Here is a 20417-nt window from a genome sequence, read left to right on the forward strand (position 1 = left end):
CACTTGTTAGAAAGTGACATCACATGACAAACCGCTGCAAACCGTCCAACGCGGCGTCCTCAAGAAGTGCCCTGCTGCCCACGCACCTCGGCTGGACACTGCAGGGCCCAGCGGTTACACCAGTACCATCTGAAGGTCTCCAGCACTTGGCGTCCCACTGTCCTGGGCTTCGGACTCCGCGTCCACGTGTTTGGGAGAAAGGGAAGCGGGTGCCCACAGGTGACCCCATGGCAGCACTGGGGTGTCTGGGGCTTGCTGGACACACGGGTCTCTGCCACCCAAGCGGCACAGGCCATCCTTAGCTGCTGCGCGGTCTCAGGTAACATTTTACCCCACAAAAAAGAACTTTCTGTTTTGAAAACAACAGTTCATTTTTTTTCTCTTTTCTCATGTGGCCAAACTGACAGGGATTTGTAAGTAAACCAAAAACAAAGTAAAACCAGAAAAACCCAACCAAACACAAAAACAAAATACATCAACCAAAAACACTTTATTCTGAAGTTTATTTTGGACAAACTAGTTGAAGACAGGTTACAACGGTACACACGTCGCACAGAAAGATGGGAAAATCAGCCGGCGCTGGAGCTTGCTCTGCTGCAGGCAGGCACGGCTGGCAGCCCTGGGCCCACGTCCACCACCAGAGGGGCTGGCTTTCCTCACAAAAAAAATCACACTAGACCTACGTAAACCGAAGTTCCCTCTTGCAGAAAAGAGTAATACACGCGTTCACGTCAACCAATCTTTCCGGTTCTGTAGATCTGGAGCAATCAAGGCTCCGTGGAATGCCACACCCACCGTCTGCTCGGAACACCTGGGCTTCGAGGCAGCGACAGCACCTCCCGCAGCCGGGCACCCAGGGGAGCAAAGCAACAAAAGCCTCAGGTTTGCTTGTTATCTGCAGTTCATGGGCCAGGACTCCAACCCCATGACCGCACACCTGGCGGGCCGGAGACACCCTGCGCAGCCAGACCACTGCAGCCGCAGGACACTACCTCCTGTCCTTTTTACCCGCTTTCCTCTTCCCAGAGAGCAAGTGCTTGGGCTTCATATCGAACACGTGTCTGTCGGCTTCTCCTTTCTTCCCCAGGCGGTTCATCTTCCTCTGAGCGTTCTTCATCATAGTCTTGGCTTTCTTCACCATCTGCACAGGGACACACAACACACGTCAGCTCCCAATTCTCCGTGGGCCCCATGGCGACCCGTCAACAGCCCTCCCTAACCGTCCAGATCTGTTCTGCCAGAAGTGCTGGCGGGTCTCCGTCCCCGCAGTCTGAGGGTCCGCAGACCTCAGGCCTGTGCGCGCGAGGACGGGATGAACGCTGTACCCAGACGAGGCCTGTGCCCCACGGGACCTGGGAGGTCAGGGCCTGCATGCCGTAGCTCCACTCAGACAAGCAAGAAAACGGACAGTCAGCCCAGGAAACCACGCTGCTCGCATCAGACTCACAAACAGCCACGCTGGTACTAAAATCCAGATTTCTAGGAGATGGCACAGTACAATGGAAAGCTCTGTACCTAAACTTTCAAAATGCAAAATCTAACAATTTTTTGTGTTTATTTAAATAAAAAAAAATTTTAAGTGAAACAGACTATGTATATCTCAAGTGTCTTTCCCAAAGACTGACCAAAACCGCTCCCTACAGGGGCTCCAGCCTCCAGGCTCTGAACGCAGTGTCCTATGACATCACAGCGCCCTATGACATCATGCTCCTGTCCACCCACTCCGCATGGGGCACCAGCCCTCCCCTGGTGGTCACTGCCCTCTACACGACTGCTGTAGGGTGTGTCCGGAGCCCAGGAGACCCCAGCAGAGGCACATCACAAGGACTAACCTTGACATCCCGAAGACCAGAGACATCCCGTGGAGTCCGAGAGCAGCTGCGGCTGCGGGCTATAGACGTGGGTGGAACAGAGTCCTCCCGTTTCCTCTTCCTAGTAACGCTCCGAGACCTTCTCGCCTGGACTGCGTAATGGGCCTGAAGAGCAAAAAAGCAAATTTAAGGCTGTAATCACACACACAAAATTACACCATCAAGAGAACAAGTCGCTGAAGAGTTTTTTAAGATTTTATCGAATAAGCTAAAGCTCTTTCACATATTAGTACTGGTCAAATGTTCCTCTTCACTTAACACAGCTGCTTCACGTTACAAGTGATTTTAACTCCAACAGAAAGCATCGACTTAACACTGGCCACTGCATGACGTTCTTCCCTTAGCCTGGATCACGAGACTGACATCCCAATTTCTATTTCCGGTGTAAAGCGTCCTCTCCCCGCAACCTTGGGCTTATGTACCTGAACACCAGGAGCAGCCCTCAGAAAGCTCAGAGCTGACGTTAAGCAGACACACCCACTGCACCTGGGCGGGGTAGCCCTGCTCGCCGTGGTGGGCGCCCTGGTAACCCGTTTCCTGTCTGCAAACAACACAATGCCTCGACAGGCGTGCTGGCACTCGGCCGGCACGTGAAACGTCTGTTAAAGTAACGCTCCACATGAGCAAGGCACTGTCCACGTTCCTGATTAAAATTAATCTAATCCCTTTGGAAAAGGGATTTAATAAGTTATCTTTTGATTTTGATTATTCTAAGAATGTTTCAATAAAATAATCAAGAATATGAAAAAGCTATTTTATACAAGACTGTGTATGCTCCAGAGCTGCCTGCGTGGCTTAATCAATTAAGCAACTAAGTCATTTTTCCCCCCAACTAACTCTTTAATTTTGACTCCGATCATCCGGGTCCTGGGATCAAACACGCGACGGGCTCAAGGGCTCCACACTCAGCAGGGAGTCGGCTTCAGATGGTCTCTCCCTCTGCCCCTCCCCCCACTTACATGCAGTTGCTCTAAAATAAAATCTTTATTTTTTTTAATTTTTATTTATTTATGATAGTCACACAAAGAGGGGGGGGGGGGCAGAGACATAGGCAGAGGGAGAAGCAGGCTCCATGCACCGGGAGCCTGACGTGGGATTGATCCCAGGACTCCAGGATCGCGCCCTGGGCCAAAGGCAGGCACTAAACCGCTGCGCCACCCAGGGATCCCTAAAATAAAATCTTTAAAAAAGTATTTGCTCCAGCAAAATTCATCAGGGATAAAAAAATTCCAATAGTTACCTCACAAACCCGACAATCTCTGGGCCCCCAGGAAAACAGTTCTGAACTGTTTTCACACAGCCCAAGCTCCTCTCACACTCTGCTACCCGACAGGTGAGAGAGCCTGGGCCCTAAGGCACAGCCGTATGCGGCCCAGGACATACGTGACCGGGACCATCTCCACACACTTACGTGGTCTTTGTCATCCATGTCAACGCCAAGACTGCGCATCTCATTCTCTAACACCTTCCGCTGAACCTGAACACAGAGAAAAAGGGATTGAAGCAAAATTAGTTTGATGAAATGTTTAAAAAAAAAAGTTCAACAGAAAATGGGAACACGTACCTTACAATGATCTAGGATACATTTCTTTTAGGAATTATATCTTTTAATCGTCTCACGTTCATATTTTGGGACAATCACTAAAGCCGAGGAAACCAACATTTCCCAGGAAGTGGCCACGTCTAAGACAACATCCTCTTCGCATCCTCGGATTCTGCACACCTCTGCAGGAAGTCTATGTTCAAGGGGCCCCGAGGCTGAGCTCACAGGATGTGCCCCAAGACACAAACTCCAGGGGCAGCTTCTCCTCCCAAGCCCACTGAGCACCACCAGGGAACCAGGCGGATTCCAGTGTGCCAAGGGGCTATCATGTGCCACCCCGTGAACACAGTATCTCAGACACACGAGCGTCCACTGAGACGCGTGGGGAACATCATCGTTCCCCCCGCCTCCCTCTGCTCACACTCTAGTTGCCCTGCACACCGTCCTGGCTTGCGGAGGCTCCCACTGTTTGCTGTCACATCCTGGGGCTGGAAGGCACCCAAGGACCCAGCCTGACCTGCTGCCCTGATGGGCACAGAGCAGGAGATGAAGATCCTACAAAGACGGGGATGAGACAGAAAGAACTGCTATCATGTGGCCGACCTGCACCTAAAGTGTAAGTCTCATTGTCCTCTCCAGTCACGGAGGCCAAGAAATCGCCCAAGGATTTAACCCGGACTGGCATAGATTTCTGTAAACTGCAAAGGATTAGAGTCCTGACTCGCAGAGAAATTAAAGAGGAACTGGCGACTGATGGCTTTTCTGCCACAGATCCCAAATCACAACCTCACAGGTCTGGCAGAGAGTCTAACTCCCACAGTGCTGGACCAGGAAGCCACCAGGATGGCGCCATCAGCCAACACGGCCGATCAGAGCTCCACCCACCTCAGATGCCAGCACGCATCAACATCAACAGAACAGTACGTGCGATCCGATCCCACGGCCACACGTGGGTCGAAATGTCGCAGTTAGCAAATCGGATCCATACAAGCCGTCCGGCAATCTGGAAACACAGAACTTGCCTTCTTAGCCGTCCGAGGCATCCTGGGGCCCTGTGTGTTCTTCTCCTTGGACTGCAGAATTTTCAGCTTCTTTTTTTCCCGAATTTGCTTCGCTAGCTGGCGGATCTCCCCCATCTCTTCGTCCTCGCTCTCAGACTCACTGTCGTACTCGCCAGCTGCTGTCCTCAGCTCTTCTTCTTTTTCTAACTCTTCTAATTTCTTTAAAAAAATAAAATAAAATAAACAATTCTAATGAAGCACAACAAAAAAAACTCTTAAGTGTAGCAATGCTGTATGGGAGCTCGGTTCCCCCTGGTCTTTCAGGGGGCGACAAGTGCCATCACCTGGTCCCAGTGACGCTCATGGGCTCGATTCCCAGCAGTGAGCCCACAGGCCCCATGAGCTGTCCTGTGCTGTTTCTCTCACTTTACCAACTACTGCAGACATCAGGGTGCAATGTGCAGACATCACCTCCCTCCCTCCCTCCCCAGTACCACCCCTCCCCACACATGAGAGCACAACCGTGCGCGGAAAAGTAAACCTTATTGATGTGAGCGGATACGACACTACAACATCCCCTTCATCCATTCTAAGCCCATCCCCAAGCACGAACGCCACTGCTGGCAGCAGCTGGGAAGGAGCAGGAAATATTCTTTCTTTAAAAACCCTGAGGACAGGACGCCTGGGTGGCTCAGTGGCTGAGCATCTGCCTTTGGCTCAGGGCGTGATCCTGGGGAGTCCCAGTCTCCCTGTCTCTCTCATAAATGGAAAATAAAATCTTAAAAAAAAAAAAAAAAACCTTCATAAATCCTCTTCCTTCTCTAATTCTCCCATTTTTCTCTCCTTTGTATTTTTATTTTATTTTTTTAGTTAAGATCTTATTTATTTATTCATGAGACACATGGAGAGAGAGAGACACACAGGCAGAGGGAGAAGCAAGCTCCATGCAGGGAGCCTGATGTGGGACTCAACCCCAGGCACGCCCTGGGCTGAAGGTGGCGCTAAACCGCTGAGCCACCCCAGCTGCCTGCAAGATTGTTTTTAAAGAGGAACCTGCTAAGAGACATCCAGTAGGAAGAAGCCGCCACTGAAGAACAAAAGCCCCAGGTCGGGCCGACAGGTCAGGACAGAGGACAGTGGCGGCAGCAGCACAGGACATGAGAAGGACGACAGGGAGCTCGCAGCCAGCAGAGCCCACCTGCCCCACACAGGAGGCCAGGGCTAACCCGGAGGAGAGCACAGTGCAGGGCCGAGCAGCAGAGCCCTGGGGTCTCCAGGACCCTCGCAGGAGAAGGCTGCTGCTGGAGGGGGCGGGTGAGGGGAGCACCGTGATGCAGAAGGCACAAGGCAACAAGTACAGTCCACACGGTGCTTGTACCTTCCCGGTTACTGAGGAACAGAAACCACATGCTTCAGCAAGTAACACAGACCTGCATGATGTCGGGATCAATGTAATCAGCTACGTTATGGCCTTCCCAGATCTCGGGTATCTTATCGTGCTTCTCAGAGGAGTTCATCAGATCCCAATACTCTGAAGTTAAAAAGAAAGTTTACGTTTACTGTAACATCCAATACCTGCAACCACGACGTGCCCGAAATGACTCCTCACACGTCTCTCCGGGAAGACGACGGGCGTTCGTGCTCAGCACAGCAGAGACACCCCATGGAGGAGGGGCTGCAAACACCCTGGCTCGCCCAGCACCTCCAGCCCCAGGGCCCAGGGCGGGAGGCCAAGGCAGCAGACGCCTGCACCTGCACCAACACGCCACGCAAGCAAACCCAACCCTCCTCCTGAAGCCACAGACCCCGGTGGCACATAAGTCATCTCTAAGAGGTGAAGGGCATCGCTGCCCTCCCACAGCTCCCTGAGCGCCAGCAGCCTTACTCTGAAGGTCCAAAATGTAATCATCCCCCAGCTCCACTTCGAGGTCTCGTTCCTGCAATGAAGGAGCAGACAACTTCATCAGCCCCCGTTGGCCTTCCAGGCGCGCAAATGCGGAGCCCCCTCCTTGCCCCAGGAGACAGCCTCTTCTCCAACCCACAGCCCACCCCTGACACCTGTGTGGCCTGGCTCCGGTGTCCCAGCAGTCCCACCATGTCCACCTCCCTCCCACCCACAAGGGTAGGGGCCTTGGTCGGGTCACGGCTGTGCTCGTAGAGCCCGACAGCATGGCCCAGACGCCCTCAGCGACATGCCCCCTGCCCACTCCAGGCTCACACAGCCTTCTGCACCCCTGAAGCAGACCTACCCGCTTCCTCCTGGGCTCCCCGATGTCCATTCTCTTCCTACGTGCCACCACTCCCTCGGGGATGAAAGGGGGCCTCTCCTGAGGAGATATCACCGGAGAAAGTTTTGTGCAATGCCTTGCTGAATGCAAAGGAGCACAAAGGTGGAAAACCAGAGGCACACTCCCTCTCCGCAAAGCCAGACTAACAACACCAGAAGAGGACTGGGCGGGGGCACAGGCCAACTGGGCAAGGAAATGGGATGACTCCATAGGGATCTGCAGTTTATTTAGAAAAAATAAGTGCCAAAGTTCTCAGGCAAAATCACCAACAAAAAAGCAGGAACAGGTGAAACAAAGTAGATGAAAGCAATCTAGACGGAAACTCAGTACACAGGAGAATTTAACAGGAAGATACAGCATTTCATCATCAGTTCTGAGAAAAATGACTCTCCTGGTGAAAACAAAGCTGGGTAGCTGCCTGCTTCCTAAGAACAAAGCGTGCGAGACTGAGCAAAAACTTCTGTTCAAGGCAGGAAAAATTAAAAAATGAAACCATCCAAGAATAGAAGAAAAATACTTTTAAAAAGCATTTTTGGAATGAACGGTTTTGTGCCTGACACAAAACTGGTAGCTGCAAAAAAATACCAATGTTAGTTAATACCACATAATTAAGTTTTAAATAGCCTATGTTAAATGCGTATAATCTAAGGTTGAAAAAGAAAACCCCAATCAAAAAGCAAATGACCAAAAGAAAGAAAAAATCTCACCCAAAAGAACCCCCCCAAAAAACCAACCTAGGGACACCTGGGTGGCTCAGGGGTTGAGCATCCACCTTCAGCCCAGGGCGTGACCCTGGGGTCCCGGGATTGAGTCCCGCATCGGGTTCCCTGCAGGGAGCCTGCTTCTCCCTCTGCCTGGGTCTCTGCGTCTCTCTCTCATGAATAAATAATATCTTAAAAAAAAAAAAGAACCCTACAAACCACATGCGTCTGATTTCCTTTACGTAAAAACTTTAAATTAAATGAGTAAAAGATCAATGATCTGAAGAAACAACGGGCCAATAAGCTCACGAAAAGGCTTGCGTGACAGGGCACCTTGCTGGGTCATGAATTCAAGCCCCACATGGGGTGTAAAGATCACTTAAAAATAAAATCTTCAAAAATAAAAAAATGCTCGCCTACACTAATCATTACAGAAATCCCAAATATGGGACCAACTTTAATGGGTCAGACTGACATCAGCGATCCGGGCCATGCGCAGTGTAATCCAGGCAGGCATGTCTGTAGGACACAGAGCTCTCAGTGCCCACCATAAAACTCACTCTACACACACACATCTGTAATTAAAAACAAAGACGTAAGGAAAAAAGATGTGCAGCTGAGTACCACGGATGCAAGGAAACAAAAAAAATTTTTTTTTGAGAGACAGCAAGCATGGGAATGCACACAAGCCAGGGGAGGGGCAGAGGGGGAAGTGGACCCCCCACTGCATGGAGCTCGACACAGGATTCGATCCCATGACCCTGAGATCATAACCTGAGCCGAGGGCAGACACTTCACCCACAGGGACACCCAGGTGCCCCCGAAAATATTTTTTTGAAGGTTGATTTTCGCATTTTAGAGATAGCAAGAGTGGGAGGGACGGAGAGGTGGAGAGCATCTCAAGCAGACGCCCTCTGGGGCTGCCTGCCCCCACTCCCCGACACAGGGCTTGATCCCACGACTCGGAGATCATGACCTGAGCTGAAGCCCAGAATCAGACATGTAACCGGCTACACCACCCAGGCGCTCCAGAAAACAAAAATTTTCGAAGAACGTGACACATTTCCATGCTTGAAAATTTTTTTAAATGTTCACACACTACAAAGATTTCCCAGAAGATACACAAGACAGCCGCTAACCGCCATGGTAGAGTGGGCGGCAGGGTCTCCCTCGGCACCTGTACAGCCCGGGACACACGACGTGGTTTCCACGGAGGCCTGCGTGAGGCAGGAGCCCAGTCAGCGCAGGCCCCGGCTCGCAGGCCCGAGGGAAGGCAGCCTCACCTTGTTGTCTCTCTTGTGCGGCACAGCCAGGTGCAGCCTGTTCAGCACCTCGTTCACTTTATTTCCTTTCATTTTGGTTTCGACTCGATGAGCCAGAAGCCTGTCACAAGCCTGAGAAGTGAGGAAACAGGGCAGGACTCACGAGGCATCCCCGCTACAGGGCTGCAGGGGGGCCCGCGGCGGAACCGAGCCCCCTGCTCACCAGCTGCCTGCGTTCCAAAGCTCTAGACCTACTACACGCTTCTCCTCAGGAGTCAGAGCGGCCGCTGCTGTCTTGGGGTCACCTCGAGGTCCCTGTAAGCTCCCGGGGCAGGGCCCTTCCCAGGCACCCCACACCCAGGCACCCCACGCCCCTTCCAGGCCTGCCTCCCGCCTCTAGGGAGCCCCTCGCCAGGTTCACGACCCCCCAGACTCCGACTGAAGCGCCAGGGCAGCGGCAACCACAGCATCAGATGGGCCCCGGTTCACAGGAAAAGGACGACGGTGTAAAAGTGATCAGACTCGCAAGGGAAATCTAACGGGAGCGGCCTTCCTCCGAGTTCCTCTTGCTCCTTCTGTCTCGGGACAAGTTGTGCAACAGCACAGCTCCCACAGCCTGCCTGGCAGGACCAGGGCAGCAGGCGGCGGACGAGGCGGACACCCTCGTGCAGGGGAGTCACAGTATCCCCATCAGCCCCCGCTCAACTGGGTGGGTGGGGAGCGGGGCTCCCTGCCCACGACGGACGCCTCTCACAACAAAGGCAGTAACGAGATGGACAAGGCACTGACCTCGGTTTTCACTTGAATAACCCCTTCCTCTGTCAGGGTACTGGTCTCAACCACAGGAAATCCTGCAGCCTGCAAATCTGCAAATATTTTCTGGGAAGACAAAACAAAAACGAGAGCGCCATTGTTTCCACTTCTGCATGTAATGATTCTCGCTGTTTTTCATGTGGGTATCACAAAGCTAACTGGCACGTCCGTGGTTTGTTTCTAATTCTTCTAAAGGCTACTTCCCCCAAATACTGAATTTTCCCTATATTCTTCTATGATTAAGAAAACACCACCGTCAGGATCAAACCAGATTACAGAAGCCAACTACAGAAGTTCCCTGGAACATTCTGTAAGACGTAGTGCTGGTGTGGTTCCTTAGAAGGAACCTGGCAACATCAAGCTACAGTTTTTAAAATGTTTTCAATACTATTTTTATTTTTTTAATACATTTATTTTTTATTGGTGTTCAATTTGTCAACATACAGAATAACACCCAGTGCTCATCCTGTCAAGTGCCCCTCTCAGTGCCCCCCACCCAGTCACCCCCACCCCCCACCCTCAATACTATTTTTTATTTTTATTTTTTAAAAGATTTTATTTATTCATGAGAGACACATAGAGACAGAGGCAGAGACACAGGCAGAGGGAGAAGCAAACTCCACACAGGGAGCCTGACATGGGACTTGATCCCGGGTCCCCAGGATCACGCCCTGGGCCGAAGGCGGCGCTAAACCGCTGAGCCACCAGGGCTGCCTTCAATACTATTTTTATTTTTTTATTTTTTTTATTTTTTTTAATTTTATTTTCTTTATTTATGATAGGCACACAGTGAGAGAGAGAGAGAGACAGAGACATAGGCAGAGGGAGAAGCAGGCTCCATGCACCGGGAGCCTGACGTGGGATTCGATCCCGAGTCTCCAGGATCGTGCCCTGGGCCAAAGGCAGGCGCCAAACCGCTGCGCCACCCAGGGATCCCTCAATACTATTTTTAAATAAAACATTTGGCCTCTGCGACCTCAGGGAATCCCTTATCAAACAACACAACATGCACACGTCACTAAGATCTCTCTCGTCACAGACAAGGCCATGCAGCCCCACCACAGGGAGAAGGGCAGAGGTCTTGGGCAGCACTGGGATCTGACTAGCCTGTGGTCCGGACAGTCTGCCTCAACCTCACAGGGGCCACGTTCATCACACGAGCAAGCCAGGGTGCCCAGGCACAAGGCCAGGGTGCGCCATCAGGTTAACCAAACAGCGACGTCAGGATGGCACCCGGCGCCCACTTGCTTTCCAGTTTCGTTCGATCTGCCTGCCGACGGTGCCGACGAACCACCCGGGGATACCGCTGTTACTATGAGCAACTGCAGAACGGAGTGTCCCCCCGGAGCTTGCCACACCTCGAAGCCTGCTGCTCCTTCACTCATTCAACTCATGCCCCAAACTCATTTTCCCACAAATCTGTGCGGCAGGCAAGAGGCCCTCCGAAACCCGCCCCCCCACCTAAATCCCTACTCTGCAGGTGCTGCTCAGAGCACAGGGCCACCCCAGGCCTGAAGAGACAAGGCCTATCTTCAGGCACGTGGGGTGCTGTAAGGCACACGGGCACTGTCCTGATGAAGGCAGGCAGGCCATTCCCACAGCCTCCACGGAGGGCAGAGGTCAGGGAAGGTCAGCTTTAGCTGGCCAGTAAGAAAACAAAGCTGAACTAGTATTGCTAAAATCCTTCTAGACTTCAGTTGTCTGAAACGATGACTTGGAATCAGCAGGTAACAAACCTGACGACACAGAGGGGACTTACCTGATCGTCTGCAGGAAGCTCAGCTATCCTCTTCACGTCACACTTGTTTGCTACGACTATGAGCGGCTGGAACAGAACAAATGGACAATGAAGTACGTGTCCTCAGGGCACAGGTTCTACGCTGACAGCACGGGGCCCCCCCGCACCTTGTTGATAAAGAGAGGCTTGATGTTCTGGAAGAGCTCCAGCTGCTCCGTCAGCCCATGCCCACACTGCTCAGACAGGTCCATCACGTACAGAACCGCAGCGCGCAGGTGAGCCAGGGCCGTGATGGCCTGCATCTCGATGGTGTTCCGATCCTCCAAGGGGTGGTCCAGGATCCCCGGCGTGTCTACGACCTAATGGTCAGATCTGTTACCGCAAAGTGCACATTCCCACAGCCTTCCTGCCAGCACACCCTGGAAGTGACACCCATACCCAAACCAGGATATAAAATGTAGCTCTCCTGACTGACCGTAATGAAATAACCTTTAAATATTAAGAAATAAGGTGGATGAGGTGAACCCCAGGGAGCTCACTAAAGAGCCAGCCGATGACCTGGAGAAAAAGACTTTTTTTTTAAAAAAACACAAGCTCTATGCCAACATGGGGCTTGAACTCCTGTCCCCGACGTCAAGAGCCACATGTCTACTGAGCCAGCCAGGGGCCCCAACGGCACAGCCCACCACAGAGGAGGACAGAAGGAACACTGATCATTTATAAAATTAAGTTTTACTGTGGAAACTGCTCTACCCTCTAAAATGGCTAATAAATGTCGTTTCTCGTGACAGGGTCAGAAACACCAAGGAGACTTGTTTGTTTGGAAGCACCGCCGTCAGCACAGTGCAGACATCCACGCGGGCCGCTGGCTGCCTCCCTGAGTTCTATCAGAACCAAGAACCGCCCTCGGGCAGCCGAGAAGCTCAGGGGAGTTTTGTCCATGGGGCAGTCCTGGTGACCCCGAGAACGTCTCCCACCCCTCGCATCCTCCTCCGAGTGCCACGGGAATGGGGGAGACACTCCAGGCGTGTGCTGTTAAAGGGGAGAGCTCTGACCTGCCAGCGCAGATACTTATAATCCATGTGCCCCACAAACAGAGACTTGGTCGTAAACGCATAGGGCTGGACATCCACATCTGCTCTCGTCACCTAAAACAAAGCAATCACACAAGTTCCAAACCTCATTCTCCCTCAAATAAGGTAAATGTGGCACCTATGTGTTATTAAGACTAATGATTGGGATCCCTGGGTGGCGCAGCGGTTTGGCGCCTGCCTTTGGCCCAGGGCGTGATCCTGGAGACCCAGGATCGAATCCCACGTCGGGCTCCCGGTGCATGGAGCCTGCTTCTCCCTCTGCCTGTGTCTCTGCCTCTCTCTCTCTCTCTGTGACTGTCATAAATAAAATAAAATAAATTTAAAAATAAATTAATTAATTAATTTTAAAAAGACTAATGATTTTGGCATTAAAACAAAACCAGGGGCAGCCCAGGTGGCTCAGCAGTTCAGCGCGGCCTTCAGCCCAGGGCCTGATCCTGGAGTCCCCGGATCAAGTCCCACATCAGGGTCCCTGCAGGGAGCCTGCTTCTCCCTCTGCCTGTGTGTTTGTCTGTCTCTCTCATGAATAAATTTTAAAAATCTTAAAGGAGGGATCCCTGGGTGGCGCAGCAGTTTGGCGCCTGCCTTTGGCCCAGGGCGCGATCCTGGAGACCCGGGATCGAGTCCCACGTCGGGCTCCTGATGCATGGAGCCAGCTTCTTCCTCTGCCTCTATCATAAATAAATAAAAATTAAAAAAAAAAAATCTTAAAGGAGACAGACCTCACACAATCACACTGAGGACAGAAGCTGCCACTCCCTGATGGTCGGACAGGCTCCACTCCCTCATGCCACAGGCCCGCGCAGGGACACTGCAAATCAGACGGGGAGGTGAGGGGCCTGGTACTCGGAGCGTCCGTTAGCTTCTGCTCTGATCCACCCCAGCCCCGGTGATACCCCACAAACTTGCTGTGAAGACAGAAATGCTCACTGCTGATCCACCAGCCACACGGTCCCACAAACTCTCAAAATGTGGTCGGTGCAACCGAAGAACTGTTTACTGTTTAATTCGAACTTTCTTTTTTAAAGATTTTATTTATTTATTCATGAGAGACGCAAAGAGAGAGGCAGACACAGGCAGAGGGAGAAGCAGGCTCCGTGAGCCCAATGCGGGACTTGATCCCAGGACTCCGGGGTCACGCCCTGGGCTGACAGTGGCGCTAAACCACTGGGTTACCCAGGCTGCCCTATTCTAACTGATGAAGGGGCCACTGGCTCACAAGCGTTTGAGCCATCAGCTCGGTCATCACGTGTCACGTCAGCACAACTTGGGGACAAAATAAAAACCTGCAAATTGGCTTAAAGTCGAAGTGTTCCTGGCAGCAAGCAGTCACACATACGTAACTGCTGTTGTTTGGCACCTGAGCTGTTGCTGGTTGTGAACGTACTTTTTATTACTTATGAACCAACAATTTATTTTTTTTAAGGATTTATTTATTTATTTTAGAGGGCATGCACTGAAGAGCATGACTGGGAGGGGCAGAGGGAAAGAGAGAATCTCAAGCAGACCCTACTGCACAGGAGCCTGATGCAGGGCTCCATCTGACAACCCTGAGGTCGTGACCTGAGCAGAAATCAAGAGTTGAATGCTAGCAGACTGAGCCACCTGGGCGCCCCTCTGTTGCTATCTCTGCTCAGGTCCCTCAAGCTCAGCTTCGTTGTCTTGAAGCATGAAGTTACTAAATAGTGTCAAGTCCCAATTAATAAACTCACTCAAGTAAAGAGTAGCTCAACCACTCCCCACTACGTGGACCAAATACTTCACATGAGAAGTGGCCCATCAACCAAGGGGACATTCACCCACGAAATAGGAAGCCCAACTCAGCGAGTGCAGCCCGCCACAGTAGGCACGGGCACGCCCAGACTAGGCTGAGACAGCACGTCCTGGGAGAGGCTCTCTGTGTGTTAACAAAACTGTACTTGAACATCTTCAATCCCTTAGAAACTTATGAAACATGTACCAGAATAGAAAATACAATGTTTTTTGTAACAGCAATACAAATGTGGGTTCAGATGAACTTAATCCTTCCCTCAAGTAAAGGGCTGTGAGAGCCAAGGGCAGTATGACTCAAGGACTAATCGGCTGGTCATCCTCCCCATGGGGGCAGGACACAGCAGCCCTCGGGCCTCAAGTCCTTGGTCACCTGCCTTATCAACAGAGACTAACCTTATTGATGAAGCTGGACTTGCCAACGTTTGGGTATCCACAGAGAAGCAGGGTCCTCGTATTCGGGTCAATAGTTGGCAAACGGGACAGATGCTGGCGCACTGTGAGGTTCAGATTGCATATACTTAATTTCGCAAGACCAATCAAGAAACACTTTAAGATACGCTTCTCTTAGTTGGACTACAGTTTTATTAACCCCGCTCCAACGCTCTGCCATTCCGACATACAGAATGTGAGAAACAGGAAAAATATAAACAGGAAAAGGATTGGCTACAGGTGCACCACAGTACACAGGAGAGCATCTCCCCAATCTGGCTGTACCCAGAATCCCAGTCAACAGGTCAGAAGTGGAGGGAGAAACACACGTCTAAGTGCCCAGACCACTCTTACTAAGTGAGATGGTACTGGAAAGCATGTCTGAAGCATGCGTGCGTGCCACCGCTTCCTGCCCAGGCCATGGGCTGTTTCCACACAAGGACCACGTGCCTCATCGGCAAGGCACAGTCACGCCACTAGACTACCCTCAAGATTAAGCAAGAGAGATGCAGGATGCACTGCAAGGCAGAGGAGCACAACTTGTTACAAATTATTTGCAAGATGTGGGGGAGGGGGGAAGAAAATCAAATGACTTTACATTTGTAGCACAAAAATATATGTAAAAAGCCAAAAACTGTTTCATAAAAAACACTACACTAATTCAGAACTGTTCTCTTAAATAAAAATACCACTTAACAAAACTGGAGTAGCAATTTCATGCTAACACATATTACAAAGCTTTTTTTTTTTTTTGCGGAAAGATTTGGGTGTGTGTGCTCAGGGGAGCTAGGGGAGGGCAGAGGGAGAGACTCTCAAGCAGACTCCCTGCTGAGCAGAGCCCGACAGGGGCAGATCCCACAACCCTGGGATCATGACCTGAGCTGAAACCAGAAGTCGGACACTTGACCAACTGAGCCACTCAGGCACCCTATATTGCAAAGCTTGGAAGAAAAAAAAAGTTAAAATCTCAATAGATAAAAAACTATGGGTCATTTCACACCCCCCCATATTTTTGGGTATTTTCTTGTGATTTATAACATATGTGCCTTATGTACTATTAAAAGAATTTGTGTTTGCCATATTTAATAGTACTAGTGCTTTGTAAGAATTTTATTTTTTAAAAAAGATTTTTTTTTTATTTATTCATGAGAGACCCAGAGTGGCAGAGACAGGCAGAGGGAGAAGCAGGCTCCCTGCGGGGGGGCCCGATGTGGGACTCGATCCCAGGACCCCGAGGTCATGCCCTGAGCTGAAGGCAGACGCTCCACCGCTGAGCCACGCAGGGATCCCCAGCGTTTTCACTAACTGCTTTTTTGATAATAACTAGCCTGCTGGAATTTCTCATAAGCTGGGTGGGAAAAGTAATTTGATCCTGTCAGATCTAAAATAAAACAAAACAAACATTCCAAAAATAAGTTCTTGACAAAAATCAAGAACCAGAACAGTACACAGTAACCACCGTTCTTGCTTACAGACAACAGATACCTTGCTCCAGGTACTCCAAACTCTGCTTCTGTCTCCGGATGATTGTACACATCCGCCCGAGGGCAGCACGCTTCAGCTGCTTGCAGCGGTACAGAGAGTCTCCGTACTTCATAAGCCGCACGTAATCTTTGGCCACACTTGAAGAAATCAGAACAAACACACAAAAGGTTTTTCACTTTGGTCAGTAATTCAAAACCTACTATGATAAGAAAATACCTACTTGTCCACTAAGTTTTTGGCAATGTTTATTTGTCCCAGAGCCAACTTGTAATGATCCTTGTCATAGAGAATGTTCATCAAATCGGCATAAAATGGATGAATATCCTAGAACAGAAACAAAGCAGTGTTTTGGCACAGGAGTCTCATCTCAACGTGTCAGTAATTCTGGAGGTCACTTCTGTCTGCCCCACCGTGCCCCCTTCATCTCTCCCACGGCCCCAGCCAACTCTCCACTTGTGCATGCGCCCCCTCCCCCACTTCTCAAGACCCGAATCCATGCCTGCAGACATGCGGTCATTGTACCCCGTCCCCCCAAATGTAAAGGTCTGCAAGCCCCTTTGGCCCCCGACCCTCTGCTCCTGTCTTGGCAGGAATCACAGGAACGGCTCTTTTCTTCCCTAAACCCAATCGTGCCAGGAGCGTGTCCACCAGTCATCAGTTCAGACCCTCCCCAAACTCCTTTCTTCCTCCCAGAATTCTGCAGACAGCCAGCCACTCAGGCTTCGTGAGGCTTCCTATCAGCTGCCCCCAGGACCAACCTTCTGCTCCTGCAGGCTCGTGCTCCCACCCAACACTCAACACCAGCGTTCCCGGGGGCATTTCTCTCTCCACACTCATGTCCTGGGGGACTTCGCGTGGATCTAGGAGCACGGACGTCTCCAGGCCAGAGCGCTCATAAACCTCCGCTTGCATGTCTGGGCAGATGTCTGACCCACACTTCGGATCCCTCCTCCTCCTTCAGCCTCCCCCGCCCCCGTGTGGACAGATGGCCACCCTGCTGTCGCAGGTGCTCCGGGCCACCTGCCCTGTGAGCAAACCCACGAGTTCTTCCTCTCAAACACTCCACTCTCCAGCACCACAGATGTGTAACTCGGTGCATCACCTTCAAGTGGTCTGCTCCCCGCAAAGGCCGCTCGGCGGCTTGAGGCTCAACTTGGAAGGCCTAAGGACAGAACTCACACCCTGCAGCAGCCAGCTGGCCCGCACATCCGCCCGACCCAGCCCAGGTACTCTCTCTCCGCCACCTTACTCCACCGCCTGGGTCTTGATGGCTGTCGTGCTCCCAGGGCCTGAACAGAACCCAGACACGTCAATCACTGCGCGAGCGCAGCTACTCTAATATTCTCAGCTTAAAAAATGTGGGTGGGGGGGCATCTGGGGGCTCCGTCAGTTAAGCACCTGACTCTTGGTTTCAGCTCAGGTCATGAGGCTCGTGGGATCGAGCCCCACGTCCATGCTGAGCACGGAGCCTGCTGCAGATTCGCTTGTGCTTCTTCCCAGGTAACTTCTGGGGTTCTCACCCTTTCCCCAGAAGCTTTCGCGTGTTCAAGCGGCCTCTAGCGAGCACCTGCGGCATGCCGGGCCGGTCAGCTAGCACAATCTCCGCTCTTATTTGAAGCACACCTGTAACGGTTTAAAGGAACTCGTCCCCTCTGCCTTAACCTAGCTTTGTGGGCCATCTTGGGACAGTGGCAAATGCAGACTCGCCCCCTGTACTGCTGACCCGCCCTCATACCACCCTGCAGCGGTGTGACCTGCACAGCGACCTCACACGCAGTGCCTGCTCTTGCTTTCTCCGGCTCCGTCAACGGGCAAACTCGACTACGCCGGAAAGGCTTCAACTGTTTTAGCTTAATGCACAGACCGTAGCACCCCCCCAGGCCACAAAGAGGCCCACGCCAAGCTGAGCATGATCAGTGGCGGACCTCGGGCCACAGAAGCGACCTGAGGCCACAGGAGAAAGAGCCTTCCCAACAGGGAGGGAGGAAGGTCACGCCCACTGGCGGGCCACCAGGCGCAGTGCAGGCTCTGGGAGAGCTGAGCTGGTTGGAGGGAAGGCCTGTGGCATGGCTCCGGACCGCGGTACGTGGGCTCTGGCTGCGGGACAGGAATCCAAACACCTGCGCTCTGTGCCCAGCTTTGCCACCAACTCAGGAAGTGTGACGGGTGCCGTGTGTCAGGGAAATACCTGAACCGGCTGCAGACACCGGTGACCTGAACGCTCACGCTCACACCGTTACTGCAGGGTCCCCGGGGCACTTACGTCTAACTTGGGGAAGTCTGTTAGAATCTGTGACAGTCGGTCATGGTAATTCTGCTGAGTGAATTTGACCTTCCTCATGTAAAAATGTCTAATGCGGTGGATTTGGTAATGTTTGTGGACGACCGTCGGAGTCTTGCGTTGAGTCTTCGACAAGGTCAGGTCGATAAAGTCCTGCAACAAAATCAGACACAGGAGGTCCAGCAAAAGTGTACGCTTCTTACCCGTTCATCTGAAGCCCTCTTAGAAGACCAACGGTACCGTATGTGTAAAACTACGGATTCCTAACTAAATCTTTAATTTCTTATATTCAACTCTGTTTGTTGGTGTTCATAGTTTCAAGCCTTTAAAAAACCACTTAACAGCTAGCTACCAGGACCAGTCCCGCCCCTAACCTCTCCAGGCCGTCTTCCCAGCACGGCTCCTCCCCCTGTAGACCGGTGCCTGAAGCATAAGTCAGAGGAAAACACTCGAAGGGAAAACAAGTCCTGCAGTTTCAGTTCGCAGGTCTTTGTGGAAACACGGACGTCAGTAAGACTGACACCCGCTCGGTGGTCTCCCAGGTCGCAGCGGCCGCGAGGACACAGGGTCTCGCCTGAAGCGCCCCCGCGGTCAGGCTGAGACAGGGACCTGCTGGACCCGCACGGCCCTCCCCCTCCCCCTCCCCCTCCCCGTGGCCCGCCGGGCGGGGCCAAGGGACCCTACCGCACCTCCCGTCCTCTGGGGGGAGGGCCCTGCGCACAGGATCCAGCCTGACCCGGCCCTGGAGACGACCCCCGACCCCAGGGGGGGCCTGACCCCGAGGGAGGAACGTGAACCCCGAGCGGGGGACCAGGACCCTAGGGAGGGACCCGTGGCCCCGAGGGGGGACCCAGGACCTCGAGGGGGGGGACCCAGGACCTCGAGGTGGGGGACCCCTGACCCCGAGGGAGAGGACCAGGACTCCGAGGAAGGAGCCCGCGACCCGAAGGAGGAACCCAGGGCCCCGAGGGAGGAACCCCCGACCCGAGGGAGGCCCCTCCGCGTCCCCGGGGCCCCGCTAAGCCAGGCGGCCCTAGTCCGGAGACTATGTGCCGTAAGGGCGGTGGGCGCTGGAGGCGACCCCGTGCCCCCGAGACGCAGGCCCGGCCCGCCCCGCCCCTCCGCCGCCTACCTTGGCGGACGGCACCACAGTGATCTTCTTGAAGTTGTAGTGCGCCATGCCGGCTGCCAGCCACGCGGGACGGCGGGGGCGGGACTTCCGCCGGGGAGCCGGACTTCCGCCGGATGCGCGTCACTTCCGGGAGCTCCGGCGTCCTCGGGCGCGGCTTCCGGGTGTCACGGCGCCCCCTCCCGGCCGGAGGTCCCGGGGGGGTGGAGGGGGGTGGAAGGGGGTGGGTGGGGACGGGGCGGGATGGGGCGGACAGGCCTGCGGGACGGGGACCCGGAGCTCAGGGTCCTCGGAGGACGTGGTGTCTGGGGGTCACGGGCCCGGGAACTGGGGAGCCCGGAGGACTCGGGGGTCGGGGCGCCGGGGTGTCGGCGGGGGATCCGATGGGGAGCGAGGCGGAGGCCGCGGTCAGCTGGGGCGGGCGGGGGCGGGGACAAGCCCTGGGGCCCGCGTCCGCGCAGCGCCTCCGCCCGCTGGGCGCCCCGACCCCCGTGACTCGGCCGTGAGGTTCCGGCTGCCCTGCGGGACCCCGCCCCCGGGCGCGCCGGCCCAGCTCTTCCCGCGCCCCGCCCGCTCGGCCCGACCCGGCGCCCCAGCCGGCGTCTCCCCGTCGCACGCGTTCGCCGTCACTCGTGACCTGCCCGCGTGCGGGACTCCGGGGCGTTCGGCCTCCCGGCCCGCGAGAGGATGCGCGATCGCCGACCCCGACCCCCCGGACTTCGGGCCCAGAGCGCGTGGCTCCGACGGGGCGCCCGGGGCGCAGGGACAGGCGGACGGGGACGGTAGGGCGGCGGCGAGCGGCGGGGCTTCGGCTCCCCCCACATACACCCGCGCCGCCCCCCGCACCGCCTCCCCTCCCCCTCCCGCCTCACACCCCGCTCCCCTGCACCAACTCCCGACCCCCGCAGCACCTCCCCCTCCCCCTGCCCGCCTCACATCCCGCCCCCCCCCGCCCCCGCCCCCGCACCGCCTTCCGCACCGCCTCCCATCCCCCTCACAGCTCGGCCCT

General features: G+C 53.7%; 1 protein-coding gene across 1 annotated transcript; it reads right to left on the minus strand.

Annotated features, from left to right (window-relative positions):
* Window positions 1-484: 484 nt before the first annotated feature.
* Window positions 485-19601, minus strand: GTPBP4 (GTP binding protein 4). Its single transcript, XM_041767149.1, has 17 exons — window positions 19412-19601; window positions 18262-18432; window positions 16219-16322; window positions 15999-16135; window positions 14478-14578; window positions 12273-12365; window positions 11385-11576; window positions 11239-11304; window positions 9456-9545; window positions 8688-8798; window positions 6665-6742; window positions 6301-6352; window positions 5846-5946; window positions 4437-4634; window positions 3283-3348; window positions 1833-1976; window positions 485-1141 (listed from the first exon to the last, which is right to left on the minus strand). Exons 1-17 carry the CDS (start codon window positions 19457-19459, stop codon window positions 989-991), a joined length of 1905 nt encoding a protein of 634 aa, XP_041623083.1. The 5' UTR covers window positions 19460-19601; the 3' UTR covers window positions 485-988.
* Window positions 19602-20417: the final 816 nt, after the last annotated feature.

Source organism: Vulpes lagopus, chromosome 8 (genome assembly GCF_018345385.1).
Source record: "Vulpes lagopus strain Blue_001 chromosome 8, ASM1834538v1, whole genome shotgun sequence".
NCBI classification, from domain to species: Eukaryota; Metazoa; Chordata; class Mammalia; order Carnivora; family Canidae; genus Vulpes; species Vulpes lagopus.